General features: G+C 34.8%; 1 protein-coding gene across 6 annotated transcripts; it reads right to left on the bottom strand.

Annotated features, from left to right (window-relative positions):
• Positions 1-1,446: 1,446 nt before the first annotated feature.
• On the bottom strand, positions 1,447-20,524 carry LOC104888733 (general negative regulator of transcription subunit 3). Of its 6 annotated transcripts, none has more exons than XM_010673773.4 (18): positions 20,229-20,524; positions 19,986-20,117; positions 16,490-16,627; positions 14,758-14,808; positions 14,178-14,267; positions 13,910-14,056; positions 13,648-13,758; positions 13,438-13,452; positions 12,113-12,181; positions 10,222-10,747; positions 10,023-10,108; positions 9,028-9,192; positions 7,531-7,696; positions 7,292-7,434; positions 3,029-3,307; positions 2,802-2,936; positions 2,528-2,709; positions 1,447-1,637 (listed from the first exon to the last, which is right to left on the bottom strand). In XM_010673773.4, exons 1-18 carry the CDS (start codon positions 20,319-20,321, stop codon positions 1,571-1,573), a joined length of 2,595 nt encoding a protein of 864 aa, XP_010672075.1. In that variant the 5' UTR covers positions 20,322-20,524; the 3' UTR covers positions 1,447-1,570. The 6 variants fall into 6 exon arrangements, with proteins under 6 accessions (XP_010672075.1, XP_010672077.1, XP_010672079.1 ...); XM_010673775.4 differs by having other exon boundaries at positions 7,292-7,419; XM_010673777.4 differs by having other exon boundaries at positions 16,490-16,606.
• Between the last annotated feature and the right edge of the window lie 2,877 nt (positions 20,525-23,401).

The raw sequence follows: 23,401 nt of genomic DNA, 5'->3' as shown, positions 1-23,401 counted from the left end.
AACCTTCAATTTGACTCGGTTCCCTACAAACAAGATATCAAGAAATTTCTTCTTTAGATGCACTCTTGAGTCTTGACACAACCCCGGCATTGGCAGTTCATTACTTGTACAATTCTAAATCATATTTTCTCTTTCAAAATGAACAGTTGGAATAATACAGTATGTTTAGTATTCTTATTAGCCCACTTGATGCCGTAAGATAAAAAATAGAATAGAATCGTAATAAAGTTATGTAATTTCAAACAAAGTTTGATCAAAATGTTCATGTTAATAAAACTTCATCCCCAAATATGTGTTCTCTTCACGAATCTTAACCGTCACTCGCGACCACCTCTACCTCTAAAGTGGTCATTATCATTAGTGGTGATGAAAATAAAGTACTCAAAAATCAACAGGCATTACCGTAAATATTAGCATGAGACTATCTTACAAGAGATGCTATCAGTTCAGTTACAGTAAATTTCTTAATTCCGTGGAGGATCCAACGTAATTGGTTGTCAGCAACATCAATGAAGACACGTCTCTGCTCAACTCTTCCATATAATTCACGGAATAAATGTTCCAGATCATTTTAGTTTAAAATGCAGACCACCTTATAATACTCCCTCTGCTTTTTAAGACATTCATTAACCCTTAATATTTCTTATTTCGTTTAAGTAAAAGTTATAAAAATTTCATATTATAAATTTACACAAATTATATAAATTTCATATTATAAATTTACACTTCGAAACGAATCTAACAAGATCACACATGACTATATTTTTACTTATAAAATATTCAAAATAATCGGTCAAACTTAGTGACTTCATTTCGAAAACAACAATATAGCAAATAAAAAAAGCAAAGAGTAATTCATATTATCATTTGTGACGCCATTGAAAGTCCAAATATGGCAAGAAATGGAAAATAATAGGCAAATAACGTAAAAGGAGCGTCCTTGATACACCATAACTCCATAACATCTCAAGATGATTCTTATCACCTGTGAACATGAATGACCATATCTCTTGAATCTTGATAGGGACTATTCTTTGAGTGCACCACTAGAAAACACTTAAACTAGCCAGCCAAACTTGTTATCAAGTCAATAATCGATAGTCTGTGGTCCCATACTCTTGTTGTCCAATAAAATTTCATAATGGGCATACATAGCTGCATATACAATATGGTATGACGAGATTTAGACCTGGTGCTCAGCACTTGACAGCCACAAATGAAATAAGATGGCCACAAGCCCACAATGTAACCGGGTTTACTAGGCTGTAGAAGATGAGATCAAGTCAACCCAATATCATCAAAGGCCGAACCTAATACGAACCAGATGAATGACAGCCGTAGAGCGATTTCTGTAGAGTACAAAGGTAACTCCAACGACCATAATATTGAAGGAAGGGGGGGGGGAGAAGGGAGGAACAAACGACAGTATAATTGGACAAGCGAAAATGACTGGCACTCCAAAGAAGTTCATATTAGAATGAAGCAAGCATTAACTTAGTCATCAAAGTAAAAACCCTAAATTTTGGGTTAGAGACTGACAGAACTTGAGACTCAACAATTGCCTATACATCTATACAATTAGTTCATCCTCTAAGAAGCCATACTCAAAAGTAAAGTCCGCCTTGATTCTTTGGCACCTGAAAATAGCATAAAAGATTAAGGTCAGCACAACAAGCTTGAGACCTTTAACCAGAAATTAGTGTTTAAAGATACCAAGGGAAATAAATATTCCTGTTCTGAAAAAGGGGTGTCATCATAAAGAACAGTTAGAAAAGTTGACTAAGAAGTGCGGAGTCTACCAGGTTAAACTTAACAGGCATTTCCCAAGAACCAGCATTGCCAGATGCAACAAAGAACTTCACCAACTTAAGAATACAGTGATTGGCATTTGAAAAAGAAAATGACCAAAACTACACAATTGACATTGCACTTTTGAGGGAAAAGGACTTATTTTTTGGAATATCCTTTTCCTGATAGTAAACTATATTATGACAGACATCAATACCTCTAAAACACACAAAAAAATGATCTAAATACATTACAAGATAATAAGAAGCCACGAAAGCAGGATGGAACTTTTCTTTTCTTCATCCCATTAATCCGGGTCGGGTTTCAATTTTCATCGTACATAATATCAAGAAAGTAGTATTCCGAGTGTCCCCCGAAGGAATTCCCATTGGCTTCTTTCAGATTCAAACTTCACTAACTTTGAACTTTGATCATATTATTGAAGAAAAGTCGGACATCTTGTTAGATTTTTTAGATGTGTACTCTTAAATCTTACAATCTCAATTAATACATTATCAAAGATATTGATAGTCAAAGGCGTTTCTTGGAGACTTCGATATAACCAAGTGGGGTAATCCTTTGGAGACCAAGGAAGTATCTAATATTCAGAAAACTTTCGAATCATCTTCACCAGCATCATCAACATATAGTTCAAAAATATGGCTTAAATGCACAAGAAGATAACTAGATCACAAGAAGATTTTTCGTGGTCATCAGCAAGAGTATATAGCATACATACCATCCTTGATTTGGGTCTTCATTGGAAACATGAAAATCAAAGTAGACATAAGTCCCCTTTTCAAATTCATCAGTGGCAATCTTTGGTTCTTCATGCCTCTGAAACCAAGTGTTGTATTTCCTATGGTATCTCCATGATTGTTTTTTTAACTCTTTTGCAGCCAAATATTGTTGATATGTATTCTGCAGGCGGTAATGATAGAATCAAACGACGGAACTAACACTTAAACGCACAACGTTATATCAGGGAACTCATTAAAAAAAGGATAATGCACCGGTTGATGATAGAATGCAAAAAATAAGGTATCGGTCCCCAAGGTATCAAGACCCAGTCGTTCCCAGAAAGCAGGATTATTGACAATTGGTGCCTGCGCTTGTGGGTAGCTTGAAGGAGTTACTGTAGGGTGTCTCTGTGATGAGCATGAAGAAATACAAGGATCAGAAATTAACAAGAAGCAATGCACCGATCCAATCAAAATATATGATGTTAAAATTTTCATACAGGTGTATAGCTCTTTGCACGTTCTGAGTCATGGGAAGAAGGACGTTTGGAGAATGCAGCTTCAAGCATCTGCAGATTGTACAAATGATCATGCATTCCCCCAGAGTTAGCTGCTCCGCCAATGCTATCACCAACGGCCCCGAGGTCTGAGACACTTCTCCGACCTATAACTCCAAGGCTACCAGGTGGTTGACTTGATTGCAAAGGTTGGCCAGGAGAAAAATCTGCATCTCTTGTCAGTTGGGCTGACTCTGCCATTGGACCAGATGCACTTCCACTCTGCAAAGCAATAAGCAGTTAAAACCCACAAAAATTGATCATCATCTAGATTGCAGAGACTAAATTATAAAATTGAGAGGTGTTATATGAACAATGACTTGCAGCTTCACCCCTCCATATTCTTTTGTTTGCTCAGCTTGAAACATTTAACCATATTCATAAGTCAAACCAGGATACTATAGAACTTCAACACATAACCCAAATATGGAAACAGGCATCAAAGGTACTGCTGCAACGTCAAATATCAGGCACTCAGGCTTGATAACTAACTACAATTGAATTTATAAACTGTTAAAAAATATAGTGGCTCCTATCAAACTACACGTATTAGTGAAGTACTCCTTCCATTCCATGAAGCACCCTATTTCTGTTTCTTTCTGTTCCATGAAGAGATACCCACTGTGGTTTATTCCTCTTATGTCAAAAGATATACTTCATAGTGCTTTGATCATCCTTGGCCCACACACTCTCTATCTCCCCCCCCCCCTTTAATATATAATAAACCCACATTTTCTTATTAGATAGAGTAAAGAAACCAAGTAGCACCCAAATTTCTACACCCTCTCTCCAATTTGCCTTAAAGTGTGTATATGGAGTAACGGAATACTTGTTCATGGCATGGAGCAAGTACGAATTAAGTAATTATATAAACTTAGTAGGCTTCTAATTGCTAACAAAACAGTAATGGATGGAGGGTCTAAGAACTTAAGTTTGAATTTGGCTAATATTTTGTTTTACTATGGAAGTATGTAGTAAACAGAAAAGTTACTTAGTGCTATTTCATCACAATCCATGGGTGTATAAGCATAAATGACAGGGTAACTAGTAATTCTAAACCACACTTAAAAGATGAACCAATTCAAATAGAAAACTTAATGAATGTATGTAGGAACTAAAAAGAAAGCGGTGAAAACAGAAAAAAGTGAGAATTAATGGATTTGAAGGAAGAAGATGGACAACAAAAAAGGAGGAAAGTCAAGGAGAGAGGGAAGTGAGAGAACATAGGAGAGAAAGAAGGAGATGAGATCTAAGTTAAGAAAATTGGTAAAGTTGTATAGGTGATAAGGTTCAGTCACATTATTATAGTCCTTTATCTCCTCCCTCCCCCCTCCCCCCATCCCAGCCCTTCATATGCATATTAGCTTCTCCTACACCAAGATACAAGAATACCACGAAGAGGGAAAAAAAAGATAAAACATGCAACCAGTGCAAAATTCAATTCAAATGACGACCCACACCCTTATAAAGAGACCATCTCATATTGCTCATATAGATGTGTTACAGAATTTTAGCTTTAATGAACCTCCTCAAGTGTCTCACCAGCTAGGTAGCACTGATATGGGTACGGGGACGTATACGAGTACGGGGACGGAAAAATCAAATTTTCCAAAAATGGGTACAGCTCATATACGTCAAAGAAAAAATTAAAAATTCAATATATTTAACGAATAATATTACCTTAATTTTTTAATACATATTCTATAATTTCTATTTAATTTTTTTATAAAAACATTCAGGGACATTCATGTAAAAGTATAAACTAATGAAGTTTTTTTCTTTTCAGAATATAAAAAACGAGAAGTCAATTTAGGTAAAAAAAAAAAAAAAGCAGTAATTAGTTGACTTCCCAAGATAAGTATTGCACAGCAAGCAGCCAAAAACTACACTTCTATATATGAAAAGGAAAATGGTGTGGAACACCTGTAATCCTCTATTTCACCTTTGGTGCTTCATCTGCCTAGCTAAACAAACAAGAAAACAAAGGTCGCAAACAAGAAAACAAGATAGAGGCACCGGCGAGGCACAGGAGAGAGGAGTGATGTCTGCTAAGAAGATTGAGGAGGTTCAACTAGAGAGGAGAGTGACGAAGAGTTCAAAGATTTGACGACGATGTCCGCGATGTCGGCGACGGTGGCCGAGGAGCCGACAAGATGAGAGAGGCAAATTGGTGTTACAAGGCTCGTAATCGCACTCAAGAGGAGATTTCAAAATTTAGGGGAAAAAATGACAAAACTCTAGATTGATTTCATTGTAAAGGAGTTGTGTACATTTCTTTCACTCTAAAAATCCGTCCTCAAACCGTACCAAAGCCAGCTGAGCCGTACCAATATAAACCCATGTACCCACCCATCTTGATTCGTTTCGGGGACGAATTCAAGCTGAATCTGTTTTGTACCCGTCACCAGTCCGGGATTCGTTGCCCGGGAGGAGTACACGTGCTTCATAGCTCATCAAGCTTGTCCTCTACTTCTAGTCAGTTAACCACATTATAATCTAGGGTCCAACAGATGTCAGCAAGACAGCAACCCATCCCTGCCTAAGCAGAAGCCTCTAGAGTCTCACTGGGTCAACAATAATTTATGATATGGTACTCCCTCTACTTTTTATTAGCTTATCCATTTCTTTGGGGCGCCAATGCACTAATTTGAACCTTATCATCTCTAATTATCAATAAGTAAAAATTACAAAAAGTTGATATTTGGATAATACACATTGAGACGAATCTAACAAGATCTCACATGATTATATTTTTCTTTAAGTACAAATCACAAGAGATAGTCAAAGTCATGTATGTGAACAGTGTCAAAAGTCAAAAAGTGTAAACTAATAGAAACCGAAGGGAGTATATGCTAGCAACAGTACCATCTTCAATCATCCCTACAAATTAATATTCTGCTGTCCTGGATATACAGCTGGTTTTCTCACGGAACTGACAGGTGTCCATATTCATGTTCTTTCTTATTTTTCTCTATTTTCCTCATAATATTAAAGGGTGCAAAGTGCATCAAGATGCAAAGAGATCCTCTCAGATCAGGTTTGCATTTGAGTCACTTATGGGTTCAAGTTATTGAGGGTTGGGTCATGTCAAGTAACAGGATAGAAAATGCTCAACCCTGACACAGTTTTTATTGTTTTATGGCTTTGGATATCACCCCTTATCTCCACAGTCATGTTCTCATGTACATTCTTTTTTCCCTCTATTTTCCTCTTAATATTGAAGAGTGCAAAGTGCATCAAGATGCAAAGAGTTTCCTTTCAAATCAGGTTTGCCTTGAGTTACTTCTGGGTAGGGATGGCAATCCAGTCCGGATCCGGCCCTAGTCCGCTCCGATCCGAAGAAAAAAAATCCGAGTCAACTCCGACAAAAAGTAATCCGACTCCAACTCCGTTTAAAAAGTCCGACTCCGAGTCGGAGGAAGGTCGGAGTCGGATCTCATAAAATAATTCGACATCCGACTACGACTTTGAGTCAATCAATCCTTTTTTCTTATTTATGTTAATGTATAATTTATGTAGAACCTGACTTCGACTATCAGCCAATTGTATAAATTATAATATAGGATTTTCCCATTAAAGAAATGATTGTTAAAAATAATAGTATTATTTAGATTATTTGTACTATATAAGATTTTCATATGATTATTAGAATAAATTATAATGATTAGATTATCGTATTATAGTAGACTATTCTATTATAAAAGGCAGAAAAATAAGTCTCATCGGGTTCAGAGTCGGATGTTCGGATTTTTAGTCGGATGTTTGGATTTTTAATCAGATTCGGAGTCGGATGTTCGGATTTTAAGTCGGGTCGGAATCGGACTGAGATTTAAAATCCGACTTCCTGTAGGGTCGGAGTCGGATTATGCATAATCCGGTCCAAGTCCGACCCGTTGCCATTCGTACTTCGAGGTCCCGGGTTATTGAGGGTTGGGTCACGTAAAGTAACAGGGTAGAAAATGCTCAAACCTGACCCATGCAACTTGAATTTGGATCAGCGAGTTGATTAACATAGTTTCTGATTTTGTTTTGGCTATGGATCTCTGCCAGATCTGCAGAGTGCAGACTTCTGGTGAACCAAAGTCATTTTTCTATCAAGCCAGAGTTATCTTTATACTCTTACCTGAAATCTCATATAGCATGACCAACAAGTGAGCACACGAAATACATCAAAATAGAGCTGAAAGTAATAAAAAAAAACCATACTGAGACATCCTTCACATAAGAAGCTTTAAACTCATCATCATTCATCAGATTTTTGGAGATCCCAGAACCAGGAGCTATCTCAACAGCCGAATCCTCAGATAAGTTCTGTTGTTGCTGATCCTCGATCACTGCAAGGCCATCATCTGAATTAAGGGTACTTATAAATGTATATGTATTCCTACTAATCCAACTACACAAGAAAGCAAAGTTCAAAATATAGATAAAACGATGCTATCTACCTGAATCTTTTGGAGAAACTATAGAAGATCCTCGCTGGACAGCCTGCTGATGAATAGAAATTGATTGTTGTTGCATAGGCGTAGAGGAACCAGTGCTTAAGCCAGGAGATTGCAATCCTAGCCCAAGCCCGACTTGAGAGGAAATAGACAAGCTTTGAGAGCTTAACTGAAAAACAATTGGGTGTAACTGAGATTCTCACACCAAAAAATTCCCAGCTAAAGCATCTTAACGAACAGGGATCACCAATGAAAATAAAGAAAGCAGTCCGGAGCATGAGAGTCCAGCAATACAGAGCACAGAGAATGACAGTATATGCAGTCTAAACATGCCTTCAAAAAGCCATTACTAGTACTAACTTCATCACTTTGAAAAACATACAGAGAAGACTGGAGTAACCCTATCTTTAACCAAAAACTCAAAAGAAAGGATGTTGAAGTAAATTAGGTGATGAAACAACCAAGATTAAATAAACGGAAGTCCCCAATACACAATTGGCAGAACGCCAGAACCAAGAAGCATAACTCAAATTGAAGGTGTTAGACCATTTAGTTGCATAGTAACATAGAAACACAAAAAGCATCCAAGCTCAGATGTTCCCCTGAATTAGATAACGGCGCAGCTTCTTGGAGGTAATAGGAGGAGAGGAGAGCTCCATCAAACAGATTTTTCGGATCGTAAAGTTTTTTTAATAAAAATCCTGCATTAGGACCGGTTCGACATTATTGTCAGTTTTCAGCTTTTGTTTTATTGAATATAAAAGTTATATGATATAAGGAGTATAATAAACTTAAAATTAGTTATACTTATATCAAACATGTCAATTTTGAAAACTAACAACTGAAAACTAGAAACTACTTTTTCTAGTTTTCATTTTTTTTGTTTTTGGTTTTCAAGAAAACTGAAAACTGGAAACAGACAATGATAATGAACGAGCCCTTAGTAATCGGATTTATACACCAGCTTGCATAAGGCACAATATACTGATAAAGTCTGTATGGAAACCAAGTAGTTGGTTCCTCCTTTCGACTTTTATATTTCTTAGTTCTTTCAACGCCAATGGGCGAGGCTGCAATGAGGTCAAATGTCATAAGAAATAAAGAAAGAAAGAAAGAAAGACAAGTAATGGGCCTCTCAGAAGTCCAATTAAGAGCGAGCATCAATGGACACAGCTATCAGACAGTGATTACCAGCTAAAAGCCTAAAATAGAGCAGCAACCAACAGTATGTAGAGCAGTATAACCATAAATGTTCACCATTAGATAGAGCTATCAATCACAGAAATGATGAACCCTATGAGATGATTAGAAAAACTTTGCATTATGTGTCTAAATTCAGAAGAAAATCTGTCCAATATAAGGTCTATATTGTAGGAACTATCAATACACACTTCTATTGCAGTTACTTTTACACAGCCACAATACAACTTTAAAGTTCAAGCTACTGCCATACACATTGTCAAAGCTACAATCATGTACGAAGTAAAAGAAAAATTGTACCTGTTGCATTAGTGGATTTTGCTGCTGCCCCGAGAATGGTTTAGAATTTCCGCCTGCAAGACTTGGCATTCCAAGAATATTGCTGGGACCTTGCTGCTGCACTTGGTGCAACTTTTCCAAAAACTTCTCCCTTTGATCCGGAGCAATTTCAGTTCTTCCACGGAACTGTCCTTGTATATGCACAAGTCATTTTCAAGGCAATACAACTAACATGCAAGCAATTTGCACAACATGTAGTGTGCTACCCAAGCAGAAGTGAAAGATTATCCTCAATCTAATGTAAATGCATATTGTACAACATAATGTAATGTGCTATGGAAGCAGAAGTAAAAAGTAATACTTTGTCCCACATAAACATTCCCCCCACTGACCAAACAAATGCATTAAAAATGGTAGCCACCTTGTTTGGTTGATAAAAAAACATGGATACTTAACACTAACTAAAAGGTAATGAAGGCTATCATATAAATAGTAAATACATTATATATCCAAGTTATATTCACAAATATTAGTTGGATCATCTAAATAGAAAGTAAAACCATCTATGGATTAGAGGAAATATTTTGTTTTACAGGAATGTCATCACAAAGGAGCATTAGACACTCCGAACTAATATTATTAAATTCATAGAAATAGCTTTTTAGTTCACAATAAAAAACAAAGGTACCAAACTTCTTCAGGATTTCTTAACAAAAATCAACAAAAAAAGATAATCCTATTCAGGAATCAAGGATTGAGCATGAGAAACACTGCAAAACATCTACCTACACATTCCTGTTAATCCTCCATATTCTATTGCAAAACAATTTTAATCAGGTTAGTGAATCATGGTCATGCACTTTTATGGAGCAACTCTTAATTAGAAGGAAGAACTCCAGCAGGTTCACTTCACTCTATTAGCACCTCATTCTAATTGCTAAGATAATAAATATGCTGTTTTATGATCCGGTGCAATGTTATTCTGACACACAGAGGATGAACAAAATAATTATTACCACTTCATTCTGACTCTGGAAAGAACTTCCAGGCCTCCACTGCATACCAGGGACCACTGATGAAGAAAATTGTCTACCAGCAACAACTGAAACATCATCAATATTTACAGAACCAGACAAGCCAGATCAGTCAATAACTTGATATGCTGTAGCAAAATCATCCTACTGTTTAAAAAAGAAGTCAGAGGCTGCACCATACCACTATTTGCTAGCCTTTCATCTGATCCTAGAATATTTCTCTTTGCTAATTCCGATGCCAAAGGAACTGCACCAAGTGTCATGCTGCTGCTAGGAACTGTACCAACAGAGCTAAGAGGGACGCTAACAGGAGGTTGGCTAGGTATGGTACCCCGACCTATACCCCGAGTAAGTGCTGCAGTATCTGTGAGAGCAGGTGATGATCTTCGTACAGGGAAGTTCACTGCATCCTCTTCTTTGGCAACATTTGGAAGATTCAGAGGAGAAGAAGGAATAGCACCTTCCAGAACGCCTCGCATGGAGCCTGAGCCAGGAACAGAAGCTGAAGCAGTTGGCGACGAAGAAAGATGAGTAGAAGGGTTTGCTAAAGCAGTCTGACTTGCAGGTAGACTTGATGGATTTGAAGAACTGAGTATGCTAGTCTTAGAAGGCGGAGTTCTTGGGACGGTATCAGAACTACTATCCTGAGAATTTGTTTCATCTTGCTCCTGGATGGGAACACTCAGTTGAGGGGATGTAACTGTCGCCTGTCAAATAAATTCAGTCAAAATAAATAAAACATAAAAGTGTAGATATTAAATTATTGCTGCCACAACCTAGCAAAATGTGACAGGAATTTCATAAAAAGATCAATAGGAGATTGCAAAAGGTTGGAATAGAATTCTGTCATAGAACAAAGTAGAATGACATAAGTAGTGTTCGGATAGAAGGGTTTCATTTGAATTCCTTGAATCAAATTATGAAATGCAAAATCTAGAATTTGATTTATATATATGGTGTTTGGCAAATTATAGGAACTCTAATTATAATTTCTGATTCTAATGATATACTTCCAAAAGCAAGCAACCAAGCATGGAATTACTTCACACATGTACAACTATGAAACTTAAGTAAAAGACCAATGTGAAAATTGGATAGGTGTATTCATTATTTTTTTATTTAACAATTTTACTTATACCATACTCCTATAGAAGACATGGATACCAAGTTAGATTACAGGACGCGTACACAAAAATGGAAATCGGTGAGCTACTTACTACCTTTAAGTCAAGAGAAAAAAGTACTTTCAGTAAAGGACATCTGAACTATTAAATATGGTGGAACTAACATCTGCATCATACTTTTTCAAAATGCTCTGCTGGTTACTGTGCTCATAATGGCATATATTTTCCATGATTTTTCCATCTTTTAATAGTATCATCTGTTGATTTTTTTTTTAACTGACCTCACTTTCTCAGTAGCCATTTATATGTGAAATTGTAGAGAGAAAGAAAATCCAGGCTGGAGCGTTTCAAATGACATCCTAAACCACTGCTTTTCTAATTACTATTTTCTTGACTGTTTTTAATAACCCTAGAAATTTCAGCCAATTCCATAATATCATATTCTTGACTATCCAAGCAAAGGAATTCACTCAATTCCGGAATTTGAAAGTAAATGCTTGTATTCAGACAAGCCATAAGAGGAATCAAGCAAAAGCAGACAACAAAACTTAAGAGATCACTGCTGCTATGCCTAAGCAGCTCAAAGCAACAAAAATACATTAAGCGCGAAACTAAAAGGCTGCAGGAAGTTACATTCACAAGTTCTAATAGAATATGTTGCAAAAGTCTAGGAAAGACACCACATCAGACAATCCATGACCTTCTCCTGCCTAAATTAATACACAAATTTGTAGAGAGACAAATAAAAGAGAATGTATAAGGTTCTATGAGAGAAAAAGGAAAGCATTCTTTGGAGACTTAAGCAAATCTATTGAAAATATTTTTTGGAAAAATGCGTAGAAAGGCCGACACAAACATCAAGTCCACACAAAGATGATGCTTTACAAAAGAATACACGACGCACGTCAATTTGATTACAATCTACTAGCAATGGTTATTATAGCATACCGACGCCAAAGAAGATGATGTACTCGATGATGTCTTTAAACTTAGAACTGAACTGGTAGCACCACCAGCCTGTCAAACATGCAAGAAGAAAGGACTTATAACAACAGGAATTTGAATTGCACTAGGCATTTCTGTTCAAAACCTCAATGGCAAACAGACAGCTTTCAAACATTGTGCATAATATACAGATACCCACGCAGCAACCATAGTGCATAGGCAGAATGATACGAGCTGCAACTAATCACCAAGTTGATAATGATTTTGTAGATAGATCTGCCACAAATTTTTTGGAAGCTATGGGTTTCTGCTATGCCCCACAAACTACTAGTAAAACTTCCTTGCATAAACCACATTCAAACAAGTATGAAGGCTAACATACAGCCAAAGCCAAAAAGGCTTTCTATTCATATTCTAACCAGAAGTTGTTTATTCCTTTTAGCTGTGCAAGAACCCCCATCCATGACTAGTGAAGCTGACACAACTGCCCAGGGATTGCAAATTCTAATCACGAATAATCAAGTCAAACTTCACATTGCTTAATTTTATACAATTAGCTGATGGCCAATTGTAGAGGCATTTATTCAAGAATACACAGTATCCACACACAAAGGGAAAGAAAAAAGCCGGAAGAGCGGGGTACACATAGCACTGTTATTTAATATTACTTAAGATTGAACTGCTAATCTGCTATGTCATTGTGTGAGAATCGGAACAAATGTGCAAAACAACATCCAGGTACTAGCATCCACATAAAGCCTTGATTAGTTCCTGCGACAGACACTATTCAGGCCGTTCACAAAGCTGAAATCTAACGAGGACATTCTACATGATAGACAAAACAAGAGCTCACAGACACAGACATTGCAAATTAAATAAAATGAATTTTTTTTCATTAGCAGCATGATAACAATTTCTCTTTCTCCAAAAATGCCATGAGCCTTATCACCTACCACTCATGATATCAACTCTTACAGTAATTACAAGGTTGCATCATAAAATATTTGAGAATACAACCTATTGTGGTTATGAAATAAAGTAATGAACAATTGAATGGCAAATAAGAAACAGAAATAATAATAAGTATAAATGTATAATGATAATAAGAATAAAAAGATTAACAGAAAAAGAAACACCAAAGCAGGATCATTGCCACCCTAAAATTGTTAAACACATCTACGAAAATCCAGAACAAGAATCAAGTTACAAAGATGGAGGGCACATATCTACAATAATAAGAAGAAAATAAAATCTTCCACAGACACTAAGATAAAAGACAATCATATACAGTTCTCTTTAATGTGACCTACAGAGTACGAGATTCGAACCTGTGACTTCATGCCCTTAATGTCAAAATTGAAGATTTGAAAATAACCGCAACCGGTGTTCAAAAATCATGGTCACGCAACAAGAATGACAAGGTAAAATCAATCAGCTAACTAACATAAGTTAATGCCATAAAGTCATACTCAACAATCAATGGGTATCGAATATCAAATGATTCATGAGCACATGTATATTTGATGACTAATACACACCTTAGCAAGTCCGGGTTGGCCCATTGTCACAAGATCTTCAAGAGCTTCTACTTTGTCTAATGGTAAGGTGCTGTAGAACTCATCAACATCACTAAATTCATCAAAATCTTCCTGGAGATCATATTCAAAAGCCAAAAAAACAAAAACAATCATGTGCTACAAGCCAAACCTTATCATTAAACAAATTTACACATGCTTTAGAATATAAAATCCATAAATTCTTCAAAATTCTTAAGCGTAAAAAATTACAGCAAAAACAGACCTGATTACGTTCCACATAATCTTCAAGAAAGTCCTTCACATCATTTACATGTTCAGCACTCAATTCATCATTATCTAACAATCGCAATATCAATTCTAATTTCATTATATGAGCCTTGTGACGAGCTATGGAAGTCTCCAAGTGTGTCTGCAAGGACAAAATAAGAACTAAAATGAGCTTTTTCCCACATCACGAATAAAAGACATTCCTGTATCATTACTTCATTAGTGAAACTTTCAACCATATACATAATACATCCTCATCTCACCAGTCTAGGGGGTCTTGTCTTTCCTTTCTTAACAGATAAGCCCTCCATCTCAGCCTCAAAATTATCAATTTGAGACTCTAACTCTCCTACCTGCAAATACATAAAGCAGTAAATTATCTAGTATTTGAAACACTATAAGCAGAGCCATGATCGTCTGCTGAAATTAACATAAAGTCGTAACACATCAAGGACACAACATCACCTGAACCTTAGAGAGACTGAGGAAGATAGGAATACATGACAGCGCTTTCGATTCTAATTATATAAGCTAATAACAGTACAAAAATAAAGATTTAATTTACTAAGAAGGAAAGGAAACTGCCACTAACTCTTTTTTTTTTTTTTTTTGGGGGGCGGGGGGGGGGGGGGGAAGGATACAGCAACTTCACATGCTCAAAGTTAGGCAGAATAAAATTGCAGCAAAATTCACTTTCAGACAGATTTGGCCGATATAAAATACAAACTACAGATCATGATTTCTGAGCACACTGACTGCATGAAGTTGATTCTATCTTCAGCACAACAAAACCAAGAAAATACATTAAAAAGAATGAGAGTTAAAGAGAAGTTTTCACCATACCACATTGTTCAACCAATCTCTTGTCTCTGATTTTGCTTTCTCCTTAGGGTCCTATTTAAGATAAGAGAAAACATGTAACATATAAGGGTGATTGAAAATATCAGACATCTAAAGAGTCTTTCATACTACGAAAAAAATACATGGAAAAGAAGAAACATTGGAGCATTGGAACATACAGAAAGTTGAGGCCCGACTGCCTGAGTTTCATATTTATGCCATAACTGATTCGGAAGCTATAGACCAAATGTCTAACCCAATATACGTTGCAGTTAAACAATGTTGCATATGAAGTTACGAAACATAGCAAGAAGATACTCCCTCTATTTCTTTTTAGTCTACACATGTTCCTTTTTGGAACCTTTTTCTTGTATAATCTACACAATATCCTTTCCGGAAAGTTTCTTTTTCATCTACACGCGCAATACTATTTTTGAACTTGGGCCCCCCACACTTTTTGTCAAATCAGACCCCCATGCAATCTACTATTTGCTTACTTTCCCCTTCTCTCTCATACTTTTCACTTCTTCATTGATTATGGTGAAAAGCAAAGTGTCTATATTAAATAGAAACAGAGGCAGTATTAGCCGTAGAGTTTAGCTGTCAACACTAAAGAGTTAGATAGCACCAGAAGTTGGATTAGTAAAAGAAGAAACATTCAACACTACATATTATTCGTTACTCCAAAGCTACTTCTTTTAGTTTGTCTAAACAATTACCTCTGCAGCTCTACCTCTGAAAGCTGCACCAAAACACTATCAACATTGTTTTTACCTTCAAATCCTATTGCCGAACAAAGTGCAAACGGATAACAAATGGACCACATAAATATTTAGAATTCACATCTACATATATATTCTCATTACTCTACAAGTCCTTTTTTTAATTGATAAGTTGTAATTCCTTTATCTAAAGTTTTCTTTGATAAGTTATGTACACTTGGTAGTTTAAGATGATTACTGTGCTCTGTCTCAAGCTGTGAGACACCATAAACTGTTAAATATTCAACATAGCTCATTGCCAAGCAATTTTCTCACACAACAATATTAAAGCCATTATCTCTTTAGTATATCTACTTCTTTTTCATTAACAAAGACAAGCTCTAACAATTGCAACAGATGAGGCTAAGTAGTGAAGTACATGTACATCTGCCCCTATAAGCTTCCTTTTCCGTACCTTGCCCAAGAGGAAGGCTCATGAGAGACACTACACAATTCTGTAATATAGTATTGTATGGCTTTCAGTGTTCAAGATTTCTAACAATAACACAAAAGCATCTGAAAAAAAAAGGAACAAAAAAAATCAACAGCCCCCAGCTTTTACAAACATAACAAGCAATCCCAAGGTCAACAATCTGTCGCTGCACTTCTCTTGTCCCTCAAGTACGAAACGAAAGAGATCACCAAGGAGGCAACAATGCAAAGCAGATCACAGTCCAAATCTCTGCATCACTCCTTCGTACAACAATAAATCCACCAACATCTATGTTCCAACATCACTCTCAGTAAGGGAAAATCAATCCACATCCTCAAGCAATCTATATCCCACAAATTCTCCACGCGCTTAATGATGGATACCAGGCCAACCCGCATAAGGTCGTTGTACCAGTGTCGTGTCATGTAAACTCAGATACAGCAGCCTAAGTCCCAAATCAAAGTGACATGAACAAAGCACAGGAACCCAAATGCAAATTTGGGATACAGGTTTAAAGAAATAAAACAGCTTGGACACTTACAGTTTTAGGTTGTTGGCCAAGGCCTTCTTTTGAAAATGCTTTCGTCTTGGTCTCCTTCTCACATATTTTAAACCGTTCCATTTCACGTTCAATAAGCTTCCGAGCATCCACCAAAGCCTGCTCATAAGATGCACTAACCTACGTCAACATATATCACATATCAACATCAGTTGAGAAAGTGTGAGCCATGATTATGGAAAGTTCTTACGTGTAACTTACACCCAAACTTTGTAAAGAAGCTAATATTCTGTTTATACATCAATCAACATCTTTTGAATTACTCCCACCGTTTATAAAAAAGTTTGCACTATATTGTCTTTTTGCACTATTCATACAAACCACTTTCACCTGTTTTTATTAATATATTAAAACAATGTCATCACATAAAATGTAATTGAATTCGTCTCAATATATATTCTCTGAATATCAATATTCTATCAATTTTATTAATAATAGATAGTTTTAAAAATATTAGTGGTCAAAGGGGTGCATTGACAAATGTGAAAAATCAATGTGATAGAACTAGAAAAAATGGAGGAAGTAGTTATTTAATCTTCAGACACTGACTTATTCAGTGAAATATTAGGCAAATAAAACATAGATTCAAAATATATGGCTATATGCAAATTTAAAAGGCTGAAAGACGAGAGCTCGGAAGGTGAGACATATTTGATACTGTCCTTCATACAGAGACCAAAACAAGAAATTCACAGCGATATACTTACTTTTCCATCCTGCAGCAGAATCCTATGCACGGAAAAAAGCAATGTCGATAAAATCTATGTGATATATTCCGCCTGCTGTAGTAGAAACTAGAAACATAAAACTTTGGAAACCAATCCTATGTCTTAGAATGTCCAAGTGCACACATTCTTCTAAAAGTTTTATTCTTGGAATTTCACGCTAACTCTCAGATAAATATAGCTTCTTTGACCTAAATCCCAAAAAAAAAAAAAAAAAGCATCTACAGCTGAATCAGAAAGAACCAAATGTCACTAAATAAGTCTAATGCACTTCTAAATACCTTATAAGAGAAAAAGAATGTAAAAGTCTAGGGTGTTTTTCTATTCAAACTTTGAAAGAGTATCATACTTAACTAAGCGGCAGCGCATAAAAGTCCAGAAATTTTAAACAGCTGGACTTTTCACTACTTCTAAATACCTTATATAGCTGGACCTTTCACTACTTCTCATTTTTCAGAGGGGGAAAGGTAATTGGGGCAAGAAACCCAGAGGTCTGCAAAGTTTAACAACTGAGAGACCGAACAAGGCTATGTCCACAAATCACCTTTAGTGAAGAGAACAGGTGATTCTGCATTGTCAGCCTGTCAGGTGGCAACGTTTCTGTGCCAGAGATCCTTCAGTTCGATTGGTCATAATTGGGCTGACTGTTTAGGATCATTTACTCAGGAACATATCTGAGAACATGTGTGTTTTTTCGTAATAAGTCTGTAAGTGATTAAGAACATGTGTTTTTTTGGTGATAAAACTGTAAGTTGCCGGCATCACTATTATGAGAGCTTCTTTAAAGAAGAGTGAAAAATCTTTCGTGGTAGCAGCCTTGATCTGTCCCTTTCGGATGTAAAGCGAGATGAGAGTTCTTTTTCCTTTGTTTCTAATGGACCTCTGGTCCCCCTTGTATTCTTCCATTCTTTTAAATTTATTTTTGAAAAAAGTGCAGGTTTCTTTTTTCTCTAGACTAAGTACAGAAGAATATACTTCATTAGAAATACAACAAGGGGTGAATCCTATAGAAAAGGAAGGCTGATCAACCAAAAAAAAGAAGCTGTTCAAAATCACTTACAGACGAATAGTAGCCTAATAGCCTTCAATCACATACAATCAACTAAGATCTTATCTAAAATTCAAAACACTGATGATCAACATGAAGTGCTTGATTCAACAATACAAGAACCTAGACGCCTAGAAAGAAGGCTTTACTCTCAGAACTGGGTAGTCCTTTCCTTCCACCAACTCCATTAAATGACAAAAGGATGAGCACTCCATTTCTGCAATCCACTCTCTTCCAAGCTTGCAAAAGTTACTTTTGCTTTACCAGATCATACCCAACTAATTCCAAACAAAGGGTTCAGAAAAAAGACCCATTGACAGAAACATATGAGATGATCAACCATCTCTTTGTGTTCACAGAGATTACATCTAGCTGCAATATAAAATTACTACTTCTAAATTAAGTTTCTGTCGAATTCTTCATCTTCACAACTGTCAAAGCAAGAAGTTATCTCCAAATGCTCCCCTAAAGGAAGTTAGAGTTACAAGCCCCTTCATGTTTATTCCGAGTCTACCTCACAGAAAAGACACCTCCTTCATGACACAACCATACCACAAAATCCTTGTTAGATCCAATATTAACCTTTGAAAGTATAACCAGGAAAACCTGATTGCCTTCTGTTGAGAAACTTGAAAAGGATAGTCCCATGTTATCCAAAACTCTAGAGTCTTATAAGACGTTAAGTTGTCCTATTAGGTGAAATGAGACAGAAGAAATAAGACTACAGTCTCCGAACAGTCAATCCATTCTCACAAACTTTAGAAAAGAGCAAAGTAAAATTTAGGTATACATAAATGTAAAAATGTATTGCAGCAAAATCTAATCCAATCTTATAAACTGTGTAACCACTCTTCGTGAGCCTAGAGGCTAGAAATGCCATGTTAAACATTGTAACCCGTTCTTGGATACTAATCTAGTATCTGCTTTGAGTATCATTCCCAATATACTAATTCATCCACTGTATATTCTATTCTATAAAGGTAGCCGGTAGCATCATCTAGTGAGCTGGAAATTGAGCTAGCAGCAGGCACACTCTCCAAACAAAATTCCCTAGATAGGACTCTAGCTCTGCACCCCTCTTTATCCTGAATCCCAACACTGACTTACATATCAACCGCTCTTGTTTTATACAGACAACACCGTCTTATATGTCATAAAAGTTCAATTCATGAACAGAAGTTTCTCATAAGTATTACATTGAAGGCTTTATAATGATCAAATGACTAGGCAAGCAAACCAAAGGAAAAAAAAAAAAATGTTGTACTCTATTTTTTAATAGTTGTACCCAAAAGATCCGGCATGTATGCCAATGCACAGCTTTGAGCATTAATAGCATAATTGAAAATTCGAAAAAGTTTATTTCATGAAAATACATAACGGGAAATTTTTACTTACCTATGCATAATACAAGAGGGTCAAAGTAGAGGATGTTAATAGTGTCAAAAGTCAACATAGTAGAACTGTTAAAAAACGGACTAACGGAGGAAGTACAAAGTTAATATAAGAGTTCTCCTGTTAGCTAAAGCTCCTACATTCTACTCGGAGACGCATTCTACGTCAAAACCAAACTGATAAAAGATCAAATTCCCCTACTATATCACATTTTACACTTTCTTCATATAACAGTGTACAAACAAGTAATTGGAAGTGCAAAAATAGAACAGACACACAAAAAAAAAAAAAAACAAGGACAAGAAAATCAAACCTTTTTATCCTTAATTTCACTAGATTGTATCCATGTTTTGATTTGATCTCTATATCTCTGCAATTTCTTAATTTCCTTCTTCAAATCAGCTTCAAACTTTTCTTTCTGATTCGCATTATCAGTGTCGTAAACCTGGAGTAAAAGAAATTGCAGTTAAAGAAACGAATAAGCAAATATAGTATATTCTTTGCCTCATCAATAATCTTCTCAGTAGTACAAAAAGATGGCGGAGGAGAGAGAAACCTTGTTCCATATACTGTCGAAAACGTCGACACCTTCTTGAACCTTCTTCAAAACTCGATCGATTTCACCTTGTAACTTTCGACTAGCTCCCATTCTGTCAGAATGAAGGAAATTGTTGCGAATTTGAGGGGATTAACATGCAATTTCTGGATTTGTTGACTGATTTTAGTGAAATTTGAGCGTTAATTTGAGTTGAGAAGCTTTTAGGGTTTTTCGTCGTCTACCTTCGGAAGCCGATGACAATGGCGATGGAAGGAGAAAGAGAAATGTTTTAATACTCGTATAATTTTTTTCTTTTTTTTACACCTTTTGGCGACGTGTGGTAAAATTAATTTCCTTTGAGCGGCTCTCGCATAGTGCCATTCACTAAGAGGTCCAACAAGCCCCAAATCTCCTCCCCCGAACAATATTGAAATTTTTGCTTCTATCAAAATTTGAACATTGATTTCTCATGTAGAAGATAAAAGTCATAGCATTGGACATCAAGAATCCTTAGTTACTCATATTCTCTATTATCAACTGTTGTTACTTGTTAGTAGTAGTACTTTGTTAAACACAAATCACTAACAAATAGCAATCGTGCAAAGTTTTTCATTTTTAGAATTTATCTCATCTTTATTATTATCTAAATCAAAATCCTAAATTTTACTCCTTTCGTTTCATTTTAATCTACACACTTACACCATTCACAAATTTCACTTTAACAATCATTTGTGATTTATACGCGGATGAAAATGTAGTCATGTGGGATCTTGTTAGATTCATCATAACATGTATTTTATTAATACGTATTTTTTATAATTTTTAAAAATACAAAACTAAAGATATTTCCCTCAAAGTTTTGCATTGGCATGCGTGAAAAGTGTAAGGCTATATTCAGTTCACCTTATTTTTGCTTATTTCAGATCTAATCAGATCAGATCAGATCAGAAAAAATAAGTTCAGATCAGATCAGACCAGATCAGATCAGTTCAGAACATGCTTATATTTAAAAACTCATTATTATTAAATATCTTTCATTACATATTAATAAAAATTATAATAATTGAATATTAATAAAGAACTCATTGAGACGAATCAAACAAGACCCCACATGACTATATTTTTTCTTATATATTGAGAAAAATCTAAAAAGATTATCTCTAATTGTGAATAGTGTCAAGATTCTAAGTGAGAAATATAAAAAAATACAAAGGGAGTATTATTATTTACTAGTATATTTGTTCAAAAGAATTATTATTATTGTTGTTGTTGTACTTAGTAATTATTAATATTGGTAATTATTAATATTAATAATTATTATTAATCTTGTTATTACCATTATAAATGTCATTGTTATCATTATATTAAGTTATTTTGTTGTTATTAAATAATAGAAAATTAAAAGCCACGTGTTAAGAACATAAGATTGACGCAAAAATAAGAAATATATAAAATATGATATCTCAAATTCATGACAACGAAAATACTAAGTTCGGATTACATTTCAAAATAAGCTAAGTGTGAGATACAAATTATAAATTTAGATTCGGTATACCTCTTCCTACCGAATTCCAAATCTCTCTAGCTATTTGAAGTTGCACGATATTTATTTCTTTTTTGCTCAAGTCATAGTTGTTTGTATATCTTATTTTATTTTATATGGAAAAAAAGAGTTGAGTTTGCCGACTTCTCAAGTGTGAAACATTTTTTTTAAGGAAAGTGTGAAACATTGTATAAGTGCTCTTATAAATTAATGACTTGAGTTATATAATTATTTTTAGTAATAATAATTATTATGTTATATAATTATTATTGTTGTTCTTATAATAATGATAATAATTATTATATTATAAAATAAAAGTTGTGTAAAAGTTGTAATAGAAATAAAATTAATTAATAGTAATACTATAAAGAAGATCTTATAATGTATTGCATAATAATGATTTACAAAGTAATAATATAATAGTAATAATATATTTTATAAAAGATAAGATCTTGTAAATCAGATCAGATCAGATCAGATCAGAAAAAAATAAGTTCAGATCAGATCAGAAAAAATAAGTTCAGATCAGATCAGATAAGTTCAGATCAGAAAATTCTAGGTGAACTAAACATAGCCTAAGTGTGTAGATTAAAATGAAACAGAGTAAGTATGTTGCAAGCTCATATTCGCCAAGCAAATGTAGAGCACAACCAAATCAAAAGCTATCATATAAAGTGCTCTTGTGTATTTGTGATTTAGTGCATCCAAAAATTTTAAGTTTTAGGAATTGATTTTTATGGAATAAATATGGCAAGTTATTTCATAATCCCAAAACACCATTTAAACTAGAATTTTGTGCACACGATGCGTGTTTGAATTTTTTTCGAAATAGAAACTCGATTTTTTTCGGCATAAGAGTCAAAATTTGAACATTAGACATACGAAAGTTTATGTCACTTAAGTCTCTCACCATTCTTTTTGTTTTTTTTTTTACTTTTCAAAGTTAAATTCTATGAACAAAATAGAAATTTTATTGAATTTATTTATGATTTCTAATATTATAATATTTTAGTTGATTTTTGAATTAAGCACAGTATTTCATAAATTGTAAAGAAAGTGGACACTTTGATTTCAAGTAAATTTTTTCATAGGTTGTAGTTTGTAAGTGAATTTTTCAAGTTTTTGTAAACTTTCCTCATTTTAGTGATTTGCGTAACGTAAATTATGCAATTTTGTGTGAGTGATTGTTATAATTATATTTTTGGTATTTTTGTTTGAAGTCCCCTTTGATTTGTAAGCGAATTTGTAATTTAGAATGGAAGGGGGTAACATAGTCTCTTCATTTTTGCTCCCCCTTCCCTTTATATATATTCTTGAATGATATTTTACCTAAACATTTTTACCTTGATAATTAATCGCTATTATATAATAGAAAAAGATAGGTCCAAATATATGTAAAAGTTTCATTATATATAGGAAACACTATAAAAAAGTAAATAATTTTTTTTTCTTGTCTAACTTCTAAATTCTGATTTCACTACAAATACACCTCTATTTTTTATCATAATCCACCATTAAATCTTTGTAAATGTTTTTGTATGTATTGACGTTCTAGGTTATTAGTTTTAGTTTGTATGTTAATTTTAAGTTTTAATAAAGTTTCCTGATTATTTGAGTGATTTGCGTGATTTTTATAACGTGATTTTCT

This window comes from Beta vulgaris, chromosome 3 (genome assembly GCF_026745355.1).
Source record: "Beta vulgaris subsp. vulgaris cultivar EL10 chromosome 3, EL10.2, whole genome shotgun sequence".
Taxonomy (NCBI): Eukaryota; Viridiplantae; Streptophyta; class Magnoliopsida; order Caryophyllales; family Amaranthaceae; genus Beta; species Beta vulgaris.
Note: the sequence above shows the minus strand (reverse complement) of the source record. Positions and strands in the feature narration are given on the sequence as shown.

What these genes read in the sequence shown, in the direction of transcription:
- LOC104888733 (XM_010673773.4), bottom strand. Translation starts at nt 20,321, where the DNA reads ATGGGAGCTAGTCGAAAGTTACAAGGTGAAATCGATCGAGTTTTGAAG. An exon ending in AGACAAGACCCCCTAGACTG is followed by an intron (nt 14,057 to 14,177) that starts GTGAGATGAGGA and finishes TTGTCCTTGCAG; the next exon opens with ACACACTTGGAGACTTCCAT. An exon ending in GAAGACCCAAATCAAGGATG is followed by an intron (nt 1,638 to 2,527) that starts GTATGTATGCTA and finishes TGCTATTTTCAG; the next exon opens with GTGCCAAAGAATCAAGGCGG.